The sequence below is a fragment of the Pongo abelii genome, chromosome 1 (assembly GCF_028885655.2).
Source record: "Pongo abelii isolate AG06213 chromosome 1, NHGRI_mPonAbe1-v2.0_pri, whole genome shotgun sequence".
Classification (NCBI taxonomy): domain Eukaryota; kingdom Metazoa; phylum Chordata; class Mammalia; order Primates; family Hominidae; genus Pongo; species Pongo abelii.
In genome coordinates this window covers 34,569,283-34,591,160 of record NC_071985.2, presented here as the reverse complement: position 1 = coordinate 34,591,160, position 21,878 = coordinate 34,569,283, and the positions used below count along the sequence as shown (strand labels likewise).

The following is a 21,878-nucleotide window of genomic DNA, read 5'->3' as shown; positions in this document are numbered from 1 at the left end:
CTGCTCTCTTTTGGCTAAAGTTTTAATTGCTTCCTTTCTCATATCCTTTTCCTTTGTATATTTTCCTCAATCTGTTGTTTTTTTTTTTAAATATGGCACCATCAGAGTTTTTGCCATTACAAGCATTATTATTCTTCATGCTCCTTTACAATGCCCGGCCTATCTCACCTTTGGGAAGAGAATGGAAAAAAAAAATTGAATTTGATAATCAATATGTATTAATCTTATAAATATTTGGCTAGTTTATTTCATCCTAATCACTTTCTGACAAGGCCATTTTAAACAATGACTTATAGCCAAAATTTCCCACTGGAGGTTTTTTTTTTTTTAATATAAAAGTAAAGCTAGAAAAGCTATAATTTTGGGGATTTATATAATTTAAGCAAATTCTTCTAAGAATAACTGGTGTCACAGTTATACATTAGAGAGAGTACAGTACAAAAAGCAAGTTATCCTAATTAGATATCTTTCTCATCATACTGTAACAGTGCATGTTCTATTCATCTCCCATAAATCTTTGAAACTTCAAAAAGAATAACTTTACTGTTCTCATCTTTGAGGAGCACTCCTGGATTCTATTAGCTACCAGCTTAAAAGCCATTACAGGCAAGTGTTATAGACTCAGGGTTGCTATAGTCAAGTCCTTGTAAGTAGCTTTTCTCAACTGATTCCCTCCTTGAGTGAAGATGGATACTTGGACAACTGCTTACTAATCATTAGTGGTAGAAATTTCATTTGCTTTCCACGGTCCCTCTTCTTTCCCCCCTCTGTCACAGAAACAGAGAAGTTAACACACACAAACTGTGGTTCTTTTCTTCTGTCCCTAATTTTCATTCCATGAGTAGGCCTTGTATGAACCAAAGTAGAATGCTCAGATGACTTCAGCAATAGCTTCTTTTAAAATCTACTGCCACAATAGAATTTGGAGTGGCAATATCTGTTTAAATCAGAAATGATTTCCTAAAGGGTGCAATATTCTTTCAAAGTTAAGTTATTTTAACCAACAATGAAAAAGAAACTAACATACAGCCACAAATGGGCTCTTCCTGATGTTCAATATCAGTTTCAAGTTGGAAGAAACAACTTACTAAAAATTCATCATCTTGCATTGTTAATTGAGATGTGGCTAATAACTGATTGAGAATACTGGTAAGAATGTCTTCTTTGGGCCCTCAAAATGAATCTCTGCTCCTTGGCTACCTTGACTATAAAATGGGAGATAATATCCTGTTCCTAGGCTTGTGAGCAGGATTAAATGTAATGAGATGTGAAAAACCATGTAAGATTGTAAAGCACTATATGAGTATAAGCAGTTATTCTTGTTGCTGTTATTGTTTCTGGTCGAGGTGGGATAGTGGTAGTAGTTTTGTAGGTTGCAGTAATGGTGGTCCTATTAATACCTTGTCCTTCTTAAGTCAGGGTACGGCACACTGGACTGGCTGAAGGCCTAAAGGCAATTGTCAGAGCAGAGCAAAGAAATAAAAAAAAAGTGAGTGGGAGAGAAAACAATGTGTCTGAGACAGAGTGAGAGAATTGAAAAAAAAATCACCAAAAGGGATAAGATATCATTTCTACAACAATTAGAGCAATCCTAATTCATTCAAAGTGGAAAAGAGACTATTAAGGAGCACTTACAAGGAAAAAGGTGCCTAAATGTGATGTTTCACAGAACATTCACAACTATCCCACGAGGTACGTTTTATTAGACCCATTTTGCAGGTGAGGAAACTGATAACCAGAGAGGTCAAAATCATCATACAACTGTCTATTAGAAGCCAAGATAAGAAAATGGAAAATAGAAATCCATTGAAGAAGAAAGTAAAATAAGTGGGAGCTGGGGTACAGAGGGAAAGCATGTGTTGTCTGAAGGCCCCTGAATTCGTTTCCCCCTTCTCCATACTGTAGTAGCCCAACAAGGATGCAAGTATAGGACAAATTTGCTACCCTCTGTCTATATATGATAGCTTTTACAACTGGACAAGGATCTCTGCAGATTCTGATGGATGTTTAGAGGGGCTGGTTCTGCCCAAGAAGGAGCTAAGTACAATTTCATGTTTGGTACAGGAATCTCTGGCTGCACTTCAATGCCTATACTATAGGCGTCTCTCTTTAAGTATATAAACACACAGATTCAAACTGCTAGAAATGCCATAAGATTGCAGAAATCCAGCAAGTAGGCACATAGTGTATACAAAAAAAAGCACAATGTAGAAAAATAATAAACTAAATTCATCTAGGGCTTCCTTTATGGCAGGCATTGTAATAAGTGATTTATATGCAATGATTCATTCACCCCACACAACAATCCTATGAGGTTGTGCTTATATTTTGCTATTTTACAGAAGACAAAAGTTAGGCACTTGGGAATTACATAATCTATCTAAGATCACACAGCGAGTAAGTGGAGGAGCTGGAAGCTGAATCCAATGACCATGTACTTAATCAAAATAGAGATTGCATTGCTGTCATGTGATAAGGAATATATTACTTCATTTTAATATTTAATATGTTCAACAAAACAGATTATTTTGATTCAAAATAGTAAAACAATCGCTTGGCAAGTAAGAGGTATGAAAAGGACAGGAAAACTATTAAAACATTTTGAGATTATGAATAAAATTAGAATACTGACTAGGTACTAGATGATATTAAAGGATTATAGTTATTTTTGGTAAGTGTTTTAATAATATTATTGTTATGTAAAAATACATCTTTTTAAAAGAAATTAACCGAGAAGTGTTTGGGAGTAACACATCGTAATATATTGGATTTGCTTTGAAATAGTTTATGAGAAAGAAAAAAAGCAAGGAAGTGAAAGCATGAAAGAGGAGAAAAGAGAGAAAGAGAGAAAGCATAAAAACAAGATGGGAAAATGCTGACGGTCATTGAGTCTGGGAGATGGATATATGTTGGTTTATAGTGCTATTTCCTTTACTTGGTATATAGTTAAACTTTTTTCATAATGGAAATTCAAAAAAAGAAACAGTTCACTTAAGTTCCCAGAAGCCCAATGGCAATGCCAACATCCATATGTGACAAATGAATGTGGTAAGTGCAAAGGAACGGTAATAGCACTGAGCAATTTACATGGACGTGTCATTTCAACCCACAAAATTGCCCTGTTTACTTTTCATGTGTTAGTGCTTTCTGGGAAGAAAAATGTAGAAAGGAAATAATATCAAGTCTGTTTGTTTACTAGGAATAACACTTGTGTAATTGTTTTAATGTGTTGTAGCTCAACATTTATTTTTAGCATTCTTTGCTTTATTGGCTAATTCAAAACATAAACACTTCCTGGCTTGAGCAAAATCAGCATGTCACTTCCACACCAGAGGAAAGTCATAATCGCTTGTACTGCTCATTTGAACTTTGTGAGAAGACACATTTTTCCTTTCAAGTAGGAGGCAAATATATTTGCAAAGATTTCCCCATTTAATTGCAGTCCAAACTTAAAAAAAATCTTTTCCCCAACACACTCATAGATCAAGTTTTATGAGAAAGAGGTAAATGAAAACCAGACAGTTGATAAAAGCTCTTTCTGTTTTGAGTAGTGTATTTCTAGCTATATCACATAGATAAATCAATATTTTGGCCAATCCGTTTTATTTTCTATACCTGTAAATGTTTGTCTTTCAATGTTTGATCCAGTGATTTCTAAAATACTTTTAGAAGATTAAAATAAGTTGTATCTATGGGTCTGTGATCTCTTCTCTGAAATCCTTGCAGTCAGGTGTTTCTTGGAATTGTGAATATTTCAGGTTTTAGGACAGTACTACTTTGCATATAGTCTATAACAGTAGTTTCCAACTTTTTGGCACCAGGAAACAGTTTTGTGGAAGACAATTTTTCCACGGACATTGGGCTGTTTGGTGGGGTGGGGGTGGGGCGGGGGGATGGTTTTGGGATGAAACTGTTCCACCTCAGATCATCAGACATTAGATTCTCTTAGGAGAGCGCAACCTAGATCCCTCACATGCATAGTTCACAATACAGTTCCCACTCCTATGTAAATCTAATGCGGCTGCTGATCTGACAGGAGGCAGCACTCAGGAGGTAAAGCTCACTCACCCGCTGGTCACCTCCTGCTGTGCAGTGCGGCCTGGTTCCTAACAGCCCACAGACCATACCGGTCTGTGGCCTGGGGGTTGGGGTCCCCTGTTCTATACCACATTATGTCCTCAGTGGCATGTAGGAGAGCAACATGTAGTCAAATGCATCTTATTTATACACTAAAAGTATAAATATCCCCACTAAGTGAGATCATTAAAGATTCTAAGGAGCCTCACATCACTTTAGATCAGATTTGGCTACCTGGTGAAAGTTTTTCGATGCCTGAAGAAGGACTTTGGGTTTGTAGTACCATGGAGGTTTCAGGATTGCAGAGGGGGACTGTGGAACCGAATGCTTGGGTAAGAGCATCAGCTGGAGGGTCGGACAGACCCACATCAAAATCTCACCCGTGACTCTTACTAGTTGTGTGACTCTCTAGACCTCATTTTCCTCACTTATAAAATGGAAAAATATCTTCTAAATAGGATTGTTGTGAAGATAATTTTCACAAAGCACTTAGCCAAATGCCTGGCCCAGTATGAGAAGTCAAAAAGCAGAAGCTGTTACAATATTATTAGCACATGTACCCTAAAACTTAAAGTATAATAAAAAAAAAACAAAACCAATATTATTAGTTTTATTAAAGATAAAAAATGTGTAAAAAGTATGTGTATTATTTTACGCTGGCCTCCAGGTCTTTTTATCTCTGTGTTATTTGCTGGGTGGGGTGTGCATCTGAATTTAAGCTATTAGAGAAATTAAGCTCTAGGATGATGATCGTGGACCTGTTTTCTGTGCGGGAAATGTGTGAGAGGGGAGAAGAAAAGACACACACACAATACCTTTAAGGGTAAACAACCTTTATCCCAGGTAAATGGCAATGCAGATATAATAAGCAAATGATATAATAAGCAAATAATATTGTAAGCAAATTGATATAATAAGCAAATTGATATAATAAGCAAATTGCATTGGGAAGGGGAGAAGGTGAGTGTAAATATATATATTTACTCACTCACCAGACTAAGGAGGATTCATGACCAGACAGGGAAGCATCGGCCTGGGCTCCAGTGTCGGCCACTCGTCCGTGAACAGATGAGGAGAGGTCTCATGAAGCTTCAGTGTGGTCTGGGCCCCTAGCTCTTTTCGTAATGAGTTGTTTGGCATGAGGCCCAGTCATGAGAGCCCTTCGTGACTGGTCTTCAGCAACACAAAAAGGTCAACTTGTTTTTGCGATTGCCTGTTGTTTTTCAATAACTAATATATAGGAATAGATTGAAATAGAGATTTCTCTGAAACAGTGCTGGATTAATGCCTCAAGGAGCTCACACAACCTGTTGCGGGAATTGGTGACCATTGTTTGTGTCCACGTTCAATTGAGTTCAAATTTAATATTTAACTTTTCCTCCACAACCTCGGACTCTGATGAGTTTTGCCCAAACTAAGTTTAACATCAACTAGGTGATCTTTTGGGGTCACAGAGCCTCTGGTTGGGTTGAACATGAGAGATTCTGTAACTTGTTCTCACCGCCATCCCCAACCCCTGCAAATGAAGCAGAGTCTATTCATTAAAAATCATGCAAATGATAGTGCATGCTCGTTGTATCAAAACGTGAGAGTCTCCTGCTGCATTTTCTCCCATCCCCAATTTCAGTTGCCAAAGACAATCTTTCACATTTTTTCCTACTTTTGTTTCTTCTGCTGGTAATTTCCGTATCTCTAGATAATTTGCCTTTATTTCTGACTCCTCAATATGAAAAACAAGAATTAAATAATTATACTTCTTTTCCTTTCTCTCATATCTTTCTTCTAAAGTATCATCATTTTGAGTTCTTCTGTTGGTTGCTTTTATAACTGAAAATAATATATATAAAACTTTATTATTTGTCCAATAACTTCTTGTTATAAGATGAAAATAGTAGCTCATATATTTCCCTTACCTTTTCCTGTTCCCTATCATACCTTCATTGAATACTTTTTAAACTTTTATATGCAGATACTGTTAACATTAATATTATGTGCTGCATCTATAACTAAGATTTCTGTACTTTGCAGTTTAGTGTAAAACTTGAAAACCAATAAACAGAGCTTATATTACTCTGACTATATAAGAAGCTTCACTTCTGGGCCAAGTAAGCGTCCATTGCCACAATCTGAGGGCCACTCAGGAGAATGTTGTGAGCTTCAAGTTTAAATGGAGTCTCTCTTGTTAACTCTAACCTTTCTTAAAATCATGCCATGTTTTATTTTCTTCATATTTGGCCTATGATAATCTTGTATGGTATTTGTTTATTTGTGTTTCCTAAAGATTGTTATTGCCTTTATTTTCACCTTGCATTATATGCTGTTGTTTTTCCATGCTCTCAGCCATTGCATTTAGTCTAAAGAGTCTTTATGGTCCTTAATCTAAAAATAATGTTTAAATTACGCATATAACACATGGTTACACTATATGTTTGTAAATTTCAAACATCATAGATAAGAGTAAAGCACTTTTGACCACCAGCCCCATCTGAGACCACATTCCATTCTTGTATAATTTGAAAACTTGCTAAATATACAGTTTTTCTATATTGAGTCGAAATTCTTTCCACCCCCAAAACTTGCTAATTTTCACTGCTTAATATACCATCCATTATATAAGTTAATATTTTTCTTGATGGTTTTCATATCTGATCTTCAGACATGCTGCCTACTAGAAGTTTCCCATTGGAGTTAGCTAAAGCAATCTTAAATGTAACATGGGCAAGACTGAAATCCTGATTTTCTAGCTCTAATCTTTTCCCGAAAAACCTTTCCCAACATTTCCTAATTCAATGATTAGTTGTTACTATTTACCCAATTGCCCCAGATTAAAGTTTTACCCCTTGCATCCAGTGTGTCACCAAATACTATTGATTTTATATCAGAAAAATGTCTTTAATATTCATTTTTCTCCACTATGCTTTTCAGCTTAAGCCATGTGGATATAGGATCTCAGCTGGTTTACTGCAAGAGTCCGTACCAAAGAGTCTTTGCATGTGCTGTTGTCTGTGTATGGAATGCTTTCCTTTCCATCTTTGGTTAACTCATCCTTTGACTCTTAACACAACTATTGCTTCTTTATAGAAGCCATCTCATCTCACACTCTTAAGCATATATCAGGTTTCTGCCCGCAGAAACTATGTCTCATATTTCTGTACTCATATTTCAATTTATAATTAAATTCCCTCTTCCTTGCTGGATTTAAGCTCCATCAGAGTAGGGACTCTTCCTGAATTGGCACATATTTAACATCTGGGACTGTGACAACCGGCCCCTCAGTTTCAGTGTTTCAACCCCTTTTACATTAACAGTCTTTACTTCTATCTATCCTATTTCCAAGCCCCTTGTGCTCACTATAATCTGACTTTACTCAGTACATTTCCACCTCCAGGAATTAATATTCTGAAATTCCCTTCTGAAACCATTACCTATGCGTTGCCTTTTTCATTTCTCCTAGAATGTTTTCTCTGTGTTCAATACGATATCCTGTTGCAAAAGTAGTTTGGTTTTTCTAGTTATTTCATCTTTTAGCGAGTGTCATTTGCCTCTCTATCCAGTGTGGATTCCAGAACTTATCCTATCAACATTATTCTTTCTTAAAAGTTAGCCTTCTATATCTTTTTGTAATTTCTTATCCCACGTTTTGCCAATCCACAAAGTGGGTAAATAAGTTATTTCAGAAAGTGAGGACACATAGGTGAAATGGATACATTTCTTAAAAAATAACTTAAACATTAAAGAAATAGGATCATTATTTAAAAGATCTTCCTACAACGAAAACATGAGGTTCAGACATTCTTTACCCAGTGAGTTCTGCCAGACATTCAAGAAACAGAACTACAATCTTACATGAAATCTTTCAGAGAACCAAACGAGTCAGAATAATGACTAACTTATTTAATGTAGCTAATATAACCTTGACACAAAACCCAGACAAGGATGATATAAGAAAATTTACAGGCCAATATAACTTATAAATATTGCTGCAAATATATCAAACAAAATACTAGCAATCCAAGTTAAATAATGTATAAGAATGAAAAAAATCATGACCAAATTATTTTTTTTTCCCAGAAATACTACTGTGGCTCAAAAATGTGAAAATCTGGCAGTGTAAATTTTCTCTTTAATGAATTTAAATAGAAAAAACCATATGTTCACTTTGGATACATAGAAGAGATTTGATAAAATTTAATGCACATTTATTACCAAAAATACCTCTAGCAACTAGAAAAAGAAGATGTGGCAGGGTCTGCTGTTTTTCTCTTATATCTTTTTATTCTTTATCTTTGTAATAACACAACACCTTATTAGATGTTAGGCATTTAATTGCTCAAGGTAAGAACTGAGCTTCCCTTGAAGCTAGCTGTGACTGTCATGAAGGCCTTTTTAATGGGACATAATTTGGAGTTATCTGTGGAATTGCAGAGTTGTACCCTTATAGGGAGGGAGCATGGCTCTCTCTTCCTTTGATTGGAGAAGGGACCTGGTGTTGAGCTATCTCAGACTCTGTGGAGGAGGAAACACCTTAGGAATGGTGGAAAAATAGAAAGAAGCTAGATTCCTGATGGCTGTATACAAAGTGACTTCCTTAATAGCTTAGGCTTTAATGTGACAGAGAAATGAACTTCTGTCTATATAAGGCATTTTAAAAGTTAGATCTCTGTTACAGCAGGCAAAACTTAACTAATAATAGGCGAGAATCTCCTTAACTCAATAAAGTATATTTTAAAAGTTTGTATGAAAACATCATATTCAGTGATAGAGTATTTTCTTTAAGATCAGTGGTGACCACTATAATCACATATACTTAATATTTAACTGAGAGTCTTAGAGCAATAAGGCAAAAACAAAAAATAAATTTTATAACAACTAGAAAGACCAAAAAAAGCTGAGTGATATGGATTAGGTCTCTACCTTTATCAGATACTCAAAACAATCTGAAGAAAAAATATTAGAATTAATAAAAGAGTTAATTAAGTTTACCGGGTACACAAGTAATATACACATATAAAGCAAATAGAGCTAGAAAATATAATTATGAAAAAGTATTTATAATTACAAACAAAAAAGACACTTTGAGAATAAAATTACTAAATATGAGAGCTGTATAGATAAAATAATAAAATAAAACTTAATTGAAAGTTATTATTTATTAGCTAAATAAAATGACAGAGATTCTCATAGATAGAATACTAAATAAAAGTCAATTCTCTTCTAGTTTATATAAGCATATTTACATGTGGATATGTATATATTTATATATGTGTGTATATACACACATACATACATATTTTTATATATATCCAATGCAATTGCAATAAAAATCCTGGTAGGATTTTCTAGTGGAACTTTAAAAGACAATTAAAAAATTACATGGAAGTGCACAAGATCAAGAATAACAAAAACATTATTGAAAAACAATATTAGTAGAGTCTCCTAACTAGATATCAAACTTTTTCATATAAAGTTACAGGAAGTATAGCATAGGGATAAAATAAGTGACCAGTGAAATAGAATAGAGAGCCTAGACACAATCACAGATATAGCTGAAACTGTGATTTACAATGAAGGTGTGATTGTAGATTATGCAGAAAGGATATGTTTACTCAGAATACAATATATTACTAAAACAATTGGTTTTCTCTATGGAACAACAAGAAACATGAACATGAATCCCTACTTTATGCTACATAGTAAAACCATTCTGAAATGCATTAAGACCTTGAATGGAAAAAAAAGAATCAAAACTTTTAGAAGAAAACATGGGCTAACAATTGGTTAGTGGAGTGGTCCTTAAAAAGAGAGAAAAAGCACAAACCACAAAACAAAAGATTAATAAATTTGACTATATCAACCTTAAATTTGTTCATCAAAAGAGGCCATAATGAGAGTAAAAAGAGAGATTGCAACCTGGTAGAAAATATTTGAAACAGGTATTACTAATAAAAAATTTGTATACCAAATACATAAAATGGCTACAAATTTATTGAATAAATGCAACTGCCCAAAAAGGGCAAAATAAACATTAATTGGAGTTGAACAAAAAAGAGGAAACAGGATTGAACAAAAAACGGAAAGAGGAAATTAGGATTGAACAAAAGAGGCCATCTTGAATGGCCAAAACAAGAGAAAATATATTAAACAAATGTGTATCCAAGAGAATGCAAACTAAAAGTGCACTGGATTGGATAATGCTAAGTATTGGAGAAGCTGTGGGCAAATGGTAAGATTATTAATTTGGTGAACCAGTTTGGTTAAAAACAGAAAAATTCACAATAAAGTTGAATGTCCACATACCTTATGACAAAGTCATTCCACTCTTGTTTATGTTTTAAGAGAAATTCTTGTACATGTGCCAGGGACTTGCATAATATCATGAATATCAGCATTTTCCCAATAGCAAAAAATAGAGAACAACTCAAGTATTCACTAACCGGAGAAAGGATAAATCAATCTTAGTGCCTCAATTGAAAGGAATACTATATATCAGTAAAAAATAAATGAGTTATTACTTTAAGAATCAACCCGAATGAATCGCAAAATCATTACAGTATTAAAAGAAATTTTCAGAAGAATATGTGATTTATGATTCTGCCTATATAAACTTTCAAATTAGGCAAAACAAATAAAATTGTCATTTAGAGATATGTGTATGGATGCATGGCAAAGGTAGAAAGAAAAGCAAGGCGCTGATTAACTCATGATTCAGTTATTGGTTATGTTTGGTGAATGGAAGTGCACGTGCTCAAGGAGGTGCATAGAGGGATTCAAAGACATTAGTCATGCTGTAATTTTTAGGCTTAGAAGCTGATACAGTGTGTTTGTTTTTAACAGTTCACAGAGGAATGCTAAATACACTCCTCTGGATGATGTGTTACACAATTAAAAAGTAGAGGTTAAAGAAGACTGTCTCTTCATTGCTTTTACTCCTTGTCCCTCCAATTCATTTCGCAAAGCATCACATTCTGGCTCATGATTCCCACTATTTTCCTGAAACTGTTGCCTCTGGGATGACCGATAACTTTCTAATTAGTAGATGCAAATATATCTCACTTGAATAAGAAATCACCCTTTCTTGCAACATTCTCTTCTATTAGTGTCTCTGGAAAGCCACTCTCCCATTTCTTGTCTGCATTTAAAGAAAAAAGAAGTAAAAAGTCACTTCCGAAGGTTAAATTAACTTTAAGCCCTAAAAAAATTATTTGCCATATTTTGCAAATTGTATTTGAGTAGTAAATATTTATTAAGCACACACTATATACAGAGCATGGAAGATTCAGAAAACAATCTCCATTCTCAGATCTGTTCTTTGGCCCGTCATGTATGGTATTAGTATGTTGTTGCATTGCTATAGAGAAATAGCTGAGACTGGATCATTTATAAAGAAAAGAAGTTTAATTGGCTCATGGTTCTGCAGGCTTTACAGGAAGCATGGTGCTGGCATCTGCTGGGCTTTTGGTCAAGCCTGAGGGCATTTTCAATCATGGTGGAAGGTGAAGAGGAAACAGGTACATCACATGGTGTGAGAAGGAGCCAGAAAGAGAGCACACATGAGAGAGAGAGAGACAGACAGTGGGAAGGTGCCACACACTTTTCAATGACCACATTTCTCAAGAACTCACTTGCTACAGTGAAGACCGCACCAAGACATTAGGTATATGCTCCCGTGATCCAAACACCTCCCACCAGGCCCCACCTCCAGCATTGAGGATTACAATTCAACATGATATTTGGCCAGGGACAAATATCCAAAGTATATCAGGTATTATTTAGCAAAAATTAATAGTCAGTAGTCATATTATAAAGGCAATTGAATGTGATATAGGAGTTAAAGAGGAACTACTAGGGCAGATAATGAGGGTATGGGAGTCCTCGGTAAGGTTTTCCTTTTTAATGAAAAGCAGCCCCCAAATCATTTTCTAACAAAGAACAGCCTGTAAAATTGAGCTGCAGACATAGACAAGCAAGCTGGAAGCCTGCACCCATGAATGCTGTCAGAAAAAAGCTACCTGGGACTAGACATGTTCACAATGGCTTCCTTCCTTTTGTCAGCTATGTGTAAGGTAAGAGCAGACAACATGGTGAAAAGGCCATTTGCATAATAAGATTAGGGCAGGGTGACCAGCCTTTCCCGAATGCTATGTAAACACCACATCACACCTGGTCAAACCAATCTGTGGGCTCTACATAAATCAGAAACCGCCTCTTCAAGCCTGCCTATAAAATCTGCTGTGGTCCACCCAGGCCACCTTTTCCCTTTTGGATGCCTTGCTCTCACAAGAGAGAGAAAGCGCTGCTGTCCTCTCTCTTTTCTTCTACCTATTTAACTTTTTGCTCCTTACCCCACTCCATGAATGTGTGTCCATATCCTTAATCTCAGTGCGCGAGACAATGAACCCCAGGTATTTACCCCAGACAACAATGCCACTTCAAATGTATCACTTTTAATGTGAAAATTACTATTGTGTTTGCATAATACAGTTTTGAGTTTCAAATTAGCAAACATTCAAAATTAGAGTTTTCCCTAAATGGGTAAACACCTAATCTCTTTTCTGAGACCTACTAGATTTATATTTTGGTTTTTATAAATATGTATGGGAAGTTTGTATTAAAGATTTTGTAATTGTCGATCCTTTCATTTAATTAAACATGTGAAGGAGTGCATTTTTTCCACATTCGTAAGTGTTCATACGGTTTTCCTCAAATTTTCCAGAGAAGAAAAAATAACTATATTTGGGTGGAGCTAGAACATGGAATGGAAAGTTTCAGTTCAAAAGGCATTTTTTTCCATCAAGTTATGAACATTTGAACATGGAATTATAATTGAAACCATTTTGTATACTTCACCATCAAATTCATTCTGAAAATAATGTTTTACTATTTTAAGCAACAGATATAGAAAACTCATTGGTCCACAGAATTTATTAAATGTCTGCAATGGCACCACTGCATTAACCATGCTGGAGTGGTCAATGAAGTCAATGGCATGATATTAAGGATATTAGATATGTGTAGAAGAACTAAATAAAACCTGTAGATAAATTTATGTTTTATAATGAACCAAAAATTTTTGAGATGGTTTAATGCAACACAATTAAGTTTAGCTAGTGCTAGCTTCTAGAGCTGGTAGATTAAAACAAAACTTGCCTTTAGCTTCCTATGCTTTTTCTTTTTTATTGTTCACTTTCCAATGATGATGTAAATGAGCACTGAGCAGATCAAAACCAAATATCTGAAGAGCATGTAAGGGAGAAGAACCTACAGATAATTCATTTAACCCAAATCAGCCCAATTTACAGTGAACGTAAACTAGAAGAGCTTTGAGACACTGATTTTGTGAAGTCCCTGTGCCCAGTGCTACTCTCTCTGTTTCAAGTTTAGCAAAAAAGTGGTTTACATTTGTCATGCCTACATGCTGTCTTCTTACTGACTTCTCAAACCGCTGCCCTAAAATTGTTCTTGAAAAGATTACTCCTAAATTCATTTTGAGTTTTCAGTTAACTTAATTGAGTTACCTTTAGTATTTGCATTATTGATCACTCTATGAAATTCTCTCTGCCTCTGGCTTCTCCTGATTTCCTTTTTAACTTCTAAGACAAATCCTTCTCAGCTTCTTTTCCTCATTTCATTTTGCATTTTCCTCCACTCCCACAATTTCCCATTTTGTTCTTTTCCTACCTGTCCCACAAATGATGGCGTCCCAGGGCTCCCTCCTTAGCTCCCTTATAGTTCCACTATTTACATTCTTCATGGTAATCATCTACTTTTTTGTTTTAAATACGAGCAGTGGTTCTCTGCTCCTCCTATTCGACAGACAGCCACATCTTCTTGTGCAGTGCCAGCCGCATCCCTGAGACACCATGGTTAAAGTGAAGGATGGAGTAAATGGTTTTGGCCGTATTGGGTACCTGGTCACCAGGGCTGCTTTTAATTCTGGCAAAGTAGATATTGTCACCCTCAATGATTCCTTCATTGACCTCAACTACATGGTCTACATGTTCCAGTATGATTTCATCCATGGCAAGTTCCATGGCACTATCAAGGCTAAGAACAGGAAGTTTGTCATCAATGGAAATCCCATCATTATCTTCCAGGAGTGAGATCCCATCAAAATCAAATGGGGTGATACTGGTGCTGATTATGTTGTGGAGTCCACCAGCATTTTCACTACCATGGAGAAAGATGGGGCTCATGGGGTGGGGAGTCAAAAGAGTCATCATGTCTTCTCCCTTTGCTGAATCCCCCTGTTCATGATCGTCATAAAGCATGAGAATTATAAAAGAAAATCAGCAATGCCACCTGTACCACCAACTGAGTAGCCCCCTAGCCAAGGTCATCCAAGACAACCTTGGAAATCATGGAGGGACTCATGACCACACTCATGATCACTGTCTCCTCACCCAGAAGACCATAAATGCCCCCTCTGGGAAACTGTGGTGTGATGGCCATGGGGCTCTCCAGAACATCATCCCTACATCTACTGGTGCTGCTAAGGCTGTGGGCAAGGTCATCCCTGAGCTGAACAAGAAGCTCACTGGCATGGCCTTCCATGTCCCCACTGCCAACATGTTGGTACGAGACCTGACCTGTCATCTGGAGAAACCTGCCAAATATGATGACACCAAGAAGGTGGTGAAGCAGGTATCAGAGGGCCTCCTCAAGGACATCCTGGGCTATACTGAGCACCACGTTGTCTCTTACATTAACAGTGACACCCATTCTTCCACCTTTGATGCTGAGGCTGCCATTGCCCTCAATGACTACTTTGTCAAGCTCATGTCCTGGTTTTACAGTGCAGTTAGCTACAGCAACAGAGTGGTGGACTTCGCAGACCACATGGCCTCTGAGGAGTCAGAACCCCAGACCATGAACACCAGCAAGAGCACGAGAGGAAGAGAGAGGCCCTCAGCTGCTAGAGAGTTCCTGCCACACTCAGTCCTCCACCACACTGAGAATCTCCCCTCCTCACAGTTTCCATGCAGACCCCCTGAAGAGGGAGGGGCCCAGGTATCCTACCTTGTCATGTGCCATCAATAAAGTCTCCTGTACTCAGCCAAAAATATTAAATAAATAATGGATAAATAAATACATATGTACATAAAAAAATAAATACCAGTAATATTCTGGAGACTTCCAAATAGGAATTTCCTTTCAAAGCTGTATCTCTTTAAAGCTGCATCTCTAGCTCCTTAAAAGGCATCTCCACTTGGGTAGTGTATCAATCGGGGTCCAGTTAGGAGATAAAAACCACATCAGTAATTTAGATAGGAAACTTTGAATGTACAGAATTAACTAGAAAAAGATGATTAATTACTAAAATGAGGAAAAAGAGGGCTGTAGAGGTAGAGAAATAGTAAATGCCAAAAGCTACAACCTCTAGGGCTATATAACCGTGAAAAACTGAGTAACTAAGATTTTAAAAGAGATGCCCTTTCCACCTCTCTCTGAGATTGAAGTCCAGATCTCTTGGGAGAAGATGCGGCTGTCAGAGGAACATGCAGTGGTAGAAAACTTGCCAGAAGGCACAAAGCTGGAGGTGGCCTGAGATGGTTTCTGAGGTGAATGTCCATGGCCTTCCACATGCTGATTTACTGGCTGCCATATCCAAAGAAAAGCCACACTGAAACAGGAAGGGAGGGCCCTTCTGCTGTTATGGCCTTGCAGTATCCCTCCAGGGCTCTCTGTTGACGAAACCTAACATTGAGCCAGCTAGCAAAGGAGAAATGTTTACAGGGTCTGGCCAGTATCTCAGAGCAAGAAGGGTGGATTTAGGGGCTCAGATGTGATAAACTGAGAACTGGCACAAATGGTCCACTTATACCTCCAATTCAACTTGCTAAAAATGAGCAAGTTGAGCAACTCATTTTCCTCTGGTTCTTCTCTTACTCAATGGTATCACCGTCTCCCTAGCTGCACCAACTGGAAATCTGTAAGGCATTCTAGATACTTCACTTTTACTCAGATACATATGGTCAGATACCAGCAGAGCCCGGCTACGAAAAGTGTGCAGAGCCATGACAGAGGCATTGTCATTCCAGCTGGCTGTGGAGTTACTTAAGAGTTGACTTGATTCCACACAAACAGTGTCTCCCAAGGGCAGTCCCTATAGGTCCAGGACCTTTGTCTCTGTGGTGGAAATTGAGCTGTTACTCATGTTTCTCTCCTTTTGCTCTGCAGTTTGGAGCCTTGGGGAAAATCTCTCATATGTTTTCTTGCTTGGAACTCTTTGGAAGTGGCCAGTCAAACCTGATGATGAGAGATATGTGTTTTTTTTTCTTTGCTGCTTCTGTTTTGTGTAACCCAGGCAAAAATGCAACAACACAGGGATATAGTCAATATTACAGAAGCCTATTTATGTCTTATTTATGCTTATTTTAAAACCAGTGGTTTTTACCACTAAAATATAATCTTTTTAGTAATCTGTAATAGGAACAGTTTTTGCATTGAAATATACTTGTGATACAAAATGTATACAGAAAAAAACATCGTTTTAATTTAACTATTTGATGTATTCCTCATCCAAATTTCATGAGAATTATTTTAAATGTTCTCTAAATACTTCTGACTTCTTCTAGAGCATGTATCTTCAATATATGTATATTAATATATGGATGATATACATATGCTTCTCTAATCGTGCATTGAGTATATATAGAAACATATACAAGTGTAGTGATAGATTACATTAAAATTAATATAAAGAAATTCTAGTATTTAGTTCCACCCTGATGGACTGTCTTGTGTGTGTCACTTAAGGTTTACTTATCCAGCATTGGTGACAACTCTATTCATCTTTGTATGAACAGGGCAAACAGGAAATCAGATTTCTGTGTGTTCTCTGAGGAAGTACCATAGTTTCAAAACAGTGACTAATTTGTGTCCTGTGCAGGTTCTTATTTAATAAGAATATGCCTTCTAGCCTTGCACTCACCTTACCATACACCTCTCTGATGGGTTTCTACTCCAGTCAGGGGGCAGAATGGTAGAATGGAGAGAATTGCTGAAGTTTTGTATTATCGCAATTGCAGCTCTGTCATTAACTGTTTTTGTGCCCTTGTGACTTTGTACAAGTTACCTGATCTCTTTTAGACTTGTTTTTTCTGGAAATAGAAAGTTTCAAGCCAGAAGGATCAGACTTGGGAGCCTGTAAAGCACATCGTTTTTCTGACCCATGTGTAAAGTACTGTCAGATTTATTATAAGCTGGTGCACTTAAGAGGTATCAAGAACTCCTTGATTGGTTCTGTGGTATTGAACTTTGAGACTTACCAGAAGATAGAACTGAAGCTATCAGAAGGTGGAGGTTCTGCATAAGGCACCATATCAATGCCAGATTATCACCAACAATATTCCAGAAAGGTGGTCATCCAATTTCCACCTCTTGGGATGGAAAATTCACTCATTTTTAAACAGATTATCTCCAGTAAGAAAAGTTTTAAATGAAACTATGTATTTAATACCTCAAACCAATAAATTATATACAAATGTGTAATAAAATAATTTACCTTTATATATATACATGGTGACCCTTAGAAAATCTGAAGGCAACTATCATACTCCCCTTGGTCTCTTACCTTTAACAGAAACATGTTCAATTCTTTAAATAAGTTTTCACATGCAATGACTTCCAGCTCCCTTGCTTGCTGATTTGTTATTCTCTGAGTATTCTGGAATTAGTTCTGGAATTAGTTTGAAGGTTACTAGTTCCCGAAAAGTGGCCCCAGAGCTGGTTTTCTGAGCAGGCCCCAGCTCCTGCTGAGCACTGCCTTATTTTGGGGGGCAGCTCATTCCTACTCCCTCTCACCTACTCACTCCAAGTGGTCTTTTCAAAAGCAGGCAAAGCTTCAAGCCTTTTGGATCAAACTCCATTCTTCATTTGTTTCTAGATAGCTGGCTGAAAGACTGAAACCTGACCAGGGCACGTGTTTTTGGATTTTACTTCCACTGTGTCTTTCTGCTTGACCTGGATCTTTGAACGCTAAATTTTGTTAGGTTTCTTGAATACTAAAACTCATTTGTGACATCCAGTTTTCCCTGATATACTGGATTCTGACCTCATTTTTGCCCACAGGACTCCCAGTGCTATTCTTTCTGCCTGCCCACATCACAGGCCTAATTTCTCCAGAATTTCGTGTCTTATGGTTACCTTGAGTCTGACACAAAAGTGTCTTCTTCCTCTCAATTCCTCCAGCTCTGAATGTCTGCACAATTCATTTCACATTTATCAAACGTAAGCTTGGGTCATCAGTTACCCTTAAAAGCACATGTCTGGTCTGCCCAGTTGGATTAATCATATTCTGTAGTTGGAACTAGGGTTTTTGACCTTATGATAGTCAATACAATGCTTAATGTAAATCCTTGAACAAATTAAATTCTTAATAATGCTTAATAAGTAATTGTTGAGCTAAAGCGATGGCCAAACATGACTTCTCCTTTAATGTACTTTGGAAAATGATTAGGTTTTTGGACCAGTCATTAGATTTGTACCTTGAAGAATTTGTTTATTTCCTCTTCTCTGACTTTTAAAATTGTGTCACATACTGGATATTCCTTTTAGGTTTGGTTGCCAGGAAAGTTATAATGAAGTTCACCTACTGTGTTGGCTCCATGCTTCCCTCACTGTTTTCAATTCTAACTTCCAGTTTTTATTTCTATTATATTAATTGTATGTTATGCCTTTCTCTCATTTTTTAGTAAGACATTTAAAAATCCTTTCTGAGAAGGAAGGGTATTACAAATACATTTGTACAAGGCTCTTACTAATAGAAATAAAACTTTTTTTTTTGCATTTTGACATTTAGGAAGTAAAAAAAGAACCAATCTGAAGAAGATATAAGAGGCAGAGTAAGTCTAGATCCCTACCCATTGAAGAAATATTTATCATTTTGCAAACAAGCTGATTGTAATTTTTTTTGCAATGTGATGTAAGATGAATTAAATAATTGGAGCTTCAGATGGAAAAGAGACTAAGAGATTCATATGTTTCAAATAATACTACTAAGTTACTTAGAACAGAGCCATCTGGACAGAATCCATCTTGATATGAGAAACAAAGGCAAGTAATTTCCTTGAGATATACCTCCATGAATTATCTTCCAAAATAGACACAATATGAGTTTGGGGTACAATAAATACTGAACTTAATGTTTAACAACTCCAAGGGACATGGAGTAACTATAAAGCAATGAGAAGTTTTGTGTGTTGTTCATTTTTACTATTTTTGAGTCCTATTCCATATTACCCTAATGTCGCGACAAGGTGAAAATGGCAAGTTTCCTATAATCAGTGCTAGATATGATTGTATTCCAAATTCCATAAGAATTATTTTATACTACCTAGTTTAGTGCTTTAGTTTTATATTATTGTCTAGTTGATTCAACTGATGGTTACATAGAGGAGACACAAATGCATAAGGTCTAGCAATTGATTTCAAGAGCGTACTTCCTAATAGGAGAGCATATAGACTGGAATTAATCTAATTATATCAGTTGTATTTCATCTTGCCTCTTCAAATATATGATGTGTGGCTGCAGAGAAGTATGATGTCATCTTATACTTTGATACTTCCCTGTTGTGTCAGGTAGCAGTAACAACCCACATAAAAATAAGCAGGATTTTAACAAGGTGGTATGACACAACTAAACTTTTGAGATGACCCTACCATAAATCACTGTAGTGTATAAATCCACAAAAGAGATAACAATCTTAAAGAAATTTAAAAAGAATAAAAAGGTTTTAAGTTCTTGTATCAGTTGGCATATAGTTAATTCTCAAAGTGACTGGCACAGTTATCCAAACAGCTGGTGTTTCACAAGCACTTGATGTTTGATTGATTGATGTAGAACAGCAACTAAACCATTGGAACAATGATGTGGTCTCTAGACCACATCAGTTTATACATCAGCTCATGTGTACATTGTAGAAGTACTCTCTTTTTGCTAGGTGTCTTTTGTTGCAGGGTTGTCATCCATGAACCTTGCAATGGGCAAGGAAAAGATCCTACTTTTTCTCCCCTACGCTAACAATACCCTTTACACACACACATTTAATATTTTATTTGGCATAGAAGCCTTCAGAAATGAAGACCCAGTGATCCAGGGAAAACCATATTTTTGTAGACAGTCATGCAGAAATGTGATGGTAAAACCAAAAGGTATTATTTAATGGTAATAACCTTGTGGTGGGGGGAGCTTAGTAAGGCCTGTTCTTTCAGATTCTTCTTGGCCTTCTGGTTATAGGCATAACCTCTCTGGAATGAGGGTCTTATGACCTTCTCTCAGGGGGATAGGTCAGAGAACTATTTCGTGGCCTGCTTCAGGGGAGAAAGATGGGAGAATGTCAGAGAGTGACTTTTGGGCTTTCGTTGTTTTGTCAATTTCCTTTAGCTTAAAATACTCAGTATGCCAAGGTGGTGTATTTTGGGGTATTGTGTTCTGAGCCCCAACATGAGACATCAGGATGGTGGTGATGAAGGAAAAATGTACGAATGAGGATTACAACAGAGGTGGAGTCTGGATCTGGTCTAAGATAAGATTAGCAGTGTTCCCAGATCTGAAAGACAATTACTTGGTGTTTGGAAGTCAGTCAGATATTAAGCAGGTAAGAAATGGTAATCTCAGGACTCCACTATCCGGGAAAGGATTGTTCATGACATTTAGAGGACTGAGAAATGGAAGATCAAAGATAATGACCAAGGTCAGACAAATGTTCACCCTCTGGGAGAAATTTTTGTCAAAAAGGTTAAATGGCCCATCAGTTGGAAGTATATCAATTTCTGAGGAAACAAGGAGATCTCAAGTCAGGTTTCCAGTACTTAGGAGTCTAGTAGAGGAAATAAGACAGTATTAAAAACTATAGCCCATGATAATGTTCAAAAGAAGGATATAATCAAAGTACTGTAGACCAACAAAGACTGAATGTAAGGGAAATAATATTAAGTAAATGGATATTATGTACTAAAAGCATGCTAGCTATTAAAAATGTGCAGGAGGAAGATACCATGTCAGTTGGAAGATTAGAAAAGGCTTTGTCATTAATGTCTTTAAAGTAGGTGATCAGAGAACGAAATCTGAAGCCAGATGATCTGGATTCTAATCTTATCATTTAAACACTGTGATTTTTTTTTTGACAATTGCTTAAATAGTTTAAACTTGGGATTTCTATTATGAAAACTTAGGATAGTAATAGCTATATAACCTTACAGAATGATGGTGAGAACAAAATGAGCTGAACTGTAAAGTTCCTTGAAGGTAGTAAAATCTTATAAGTTATCATTTATAACAAATAAATATAATTCCGTAGAAATAAATGCTCTATAAATTTTAGGTATTTGAAAAAAATGGAAAATTGAAAATGAATCCTGTTGCATTACTGCTGTCATGTCATAATGCTGTGACATATTTCCTTCTAATGGTAAAAGATCCATTCTACATTGCTTTATTCTTGGAAAATAGTCTAGTTATTAGAATAACAATCTATTTTATAGTGGAATATTTCTTAAGTAATTTTCTTGAAATACAATTTTTGAAATACCAATTGTATTTAACTGACATTCATATTGTTGAATATGTCAAATCCAACTTGATTTAGTATAAATATTAAACAAGATTTTGGGTTCTCTTCAGAGCTAGCAAGGAATCCTTAAAAATCAGGCATAGTTGGGCTTAGGGAAAACCAAAATGTCAATGATTTGCTTTAATGAAAGATTATTTATTGGTCATATGTATAGTTTTAGATTTCTCTTACAGATTTAATCTTTGTAGCATTAACTGATAGTTTTCAGGAGGGTTTTGTCATAGTGAG

The 21,878-nt window shown here is 36.3% G+C and overlaps 1 protein-coding gene across 2 annotated transcripts in view; it reads left to right on the top strand.

The window, feature by feature from the left end:
* LOC100936679 (glyceraldehyde-3-phosphate dehydrogenase-like) overlaps positions 1-15,164 on the top strand; it is a 46,764-nt gene extending 31,600 nt beyond the window's left edge. The window contains exon 2 of one of the 2 annotated variants that reach the window (XM_054520462.1): positions 13,865-15,164. In XM_054520462.1, the coding sequence (XP_054376437.1) occupies positions 14,344-15,114 (771 nt within the window). In that variant the 5' untranslated portion in view covers positions 13,865-14,343 and the 3' untranslated portion in view covers positions 15,115-15,164. The remainder of the gene's footprint in view (positions 1-13,864) is intronic. The other variant, XM_054520457.1, reaches the window with a different exon arrangement.
* The last annotated feature ends 6,714 nt before the right edge of the window (positions 15,165-21,878 follow it).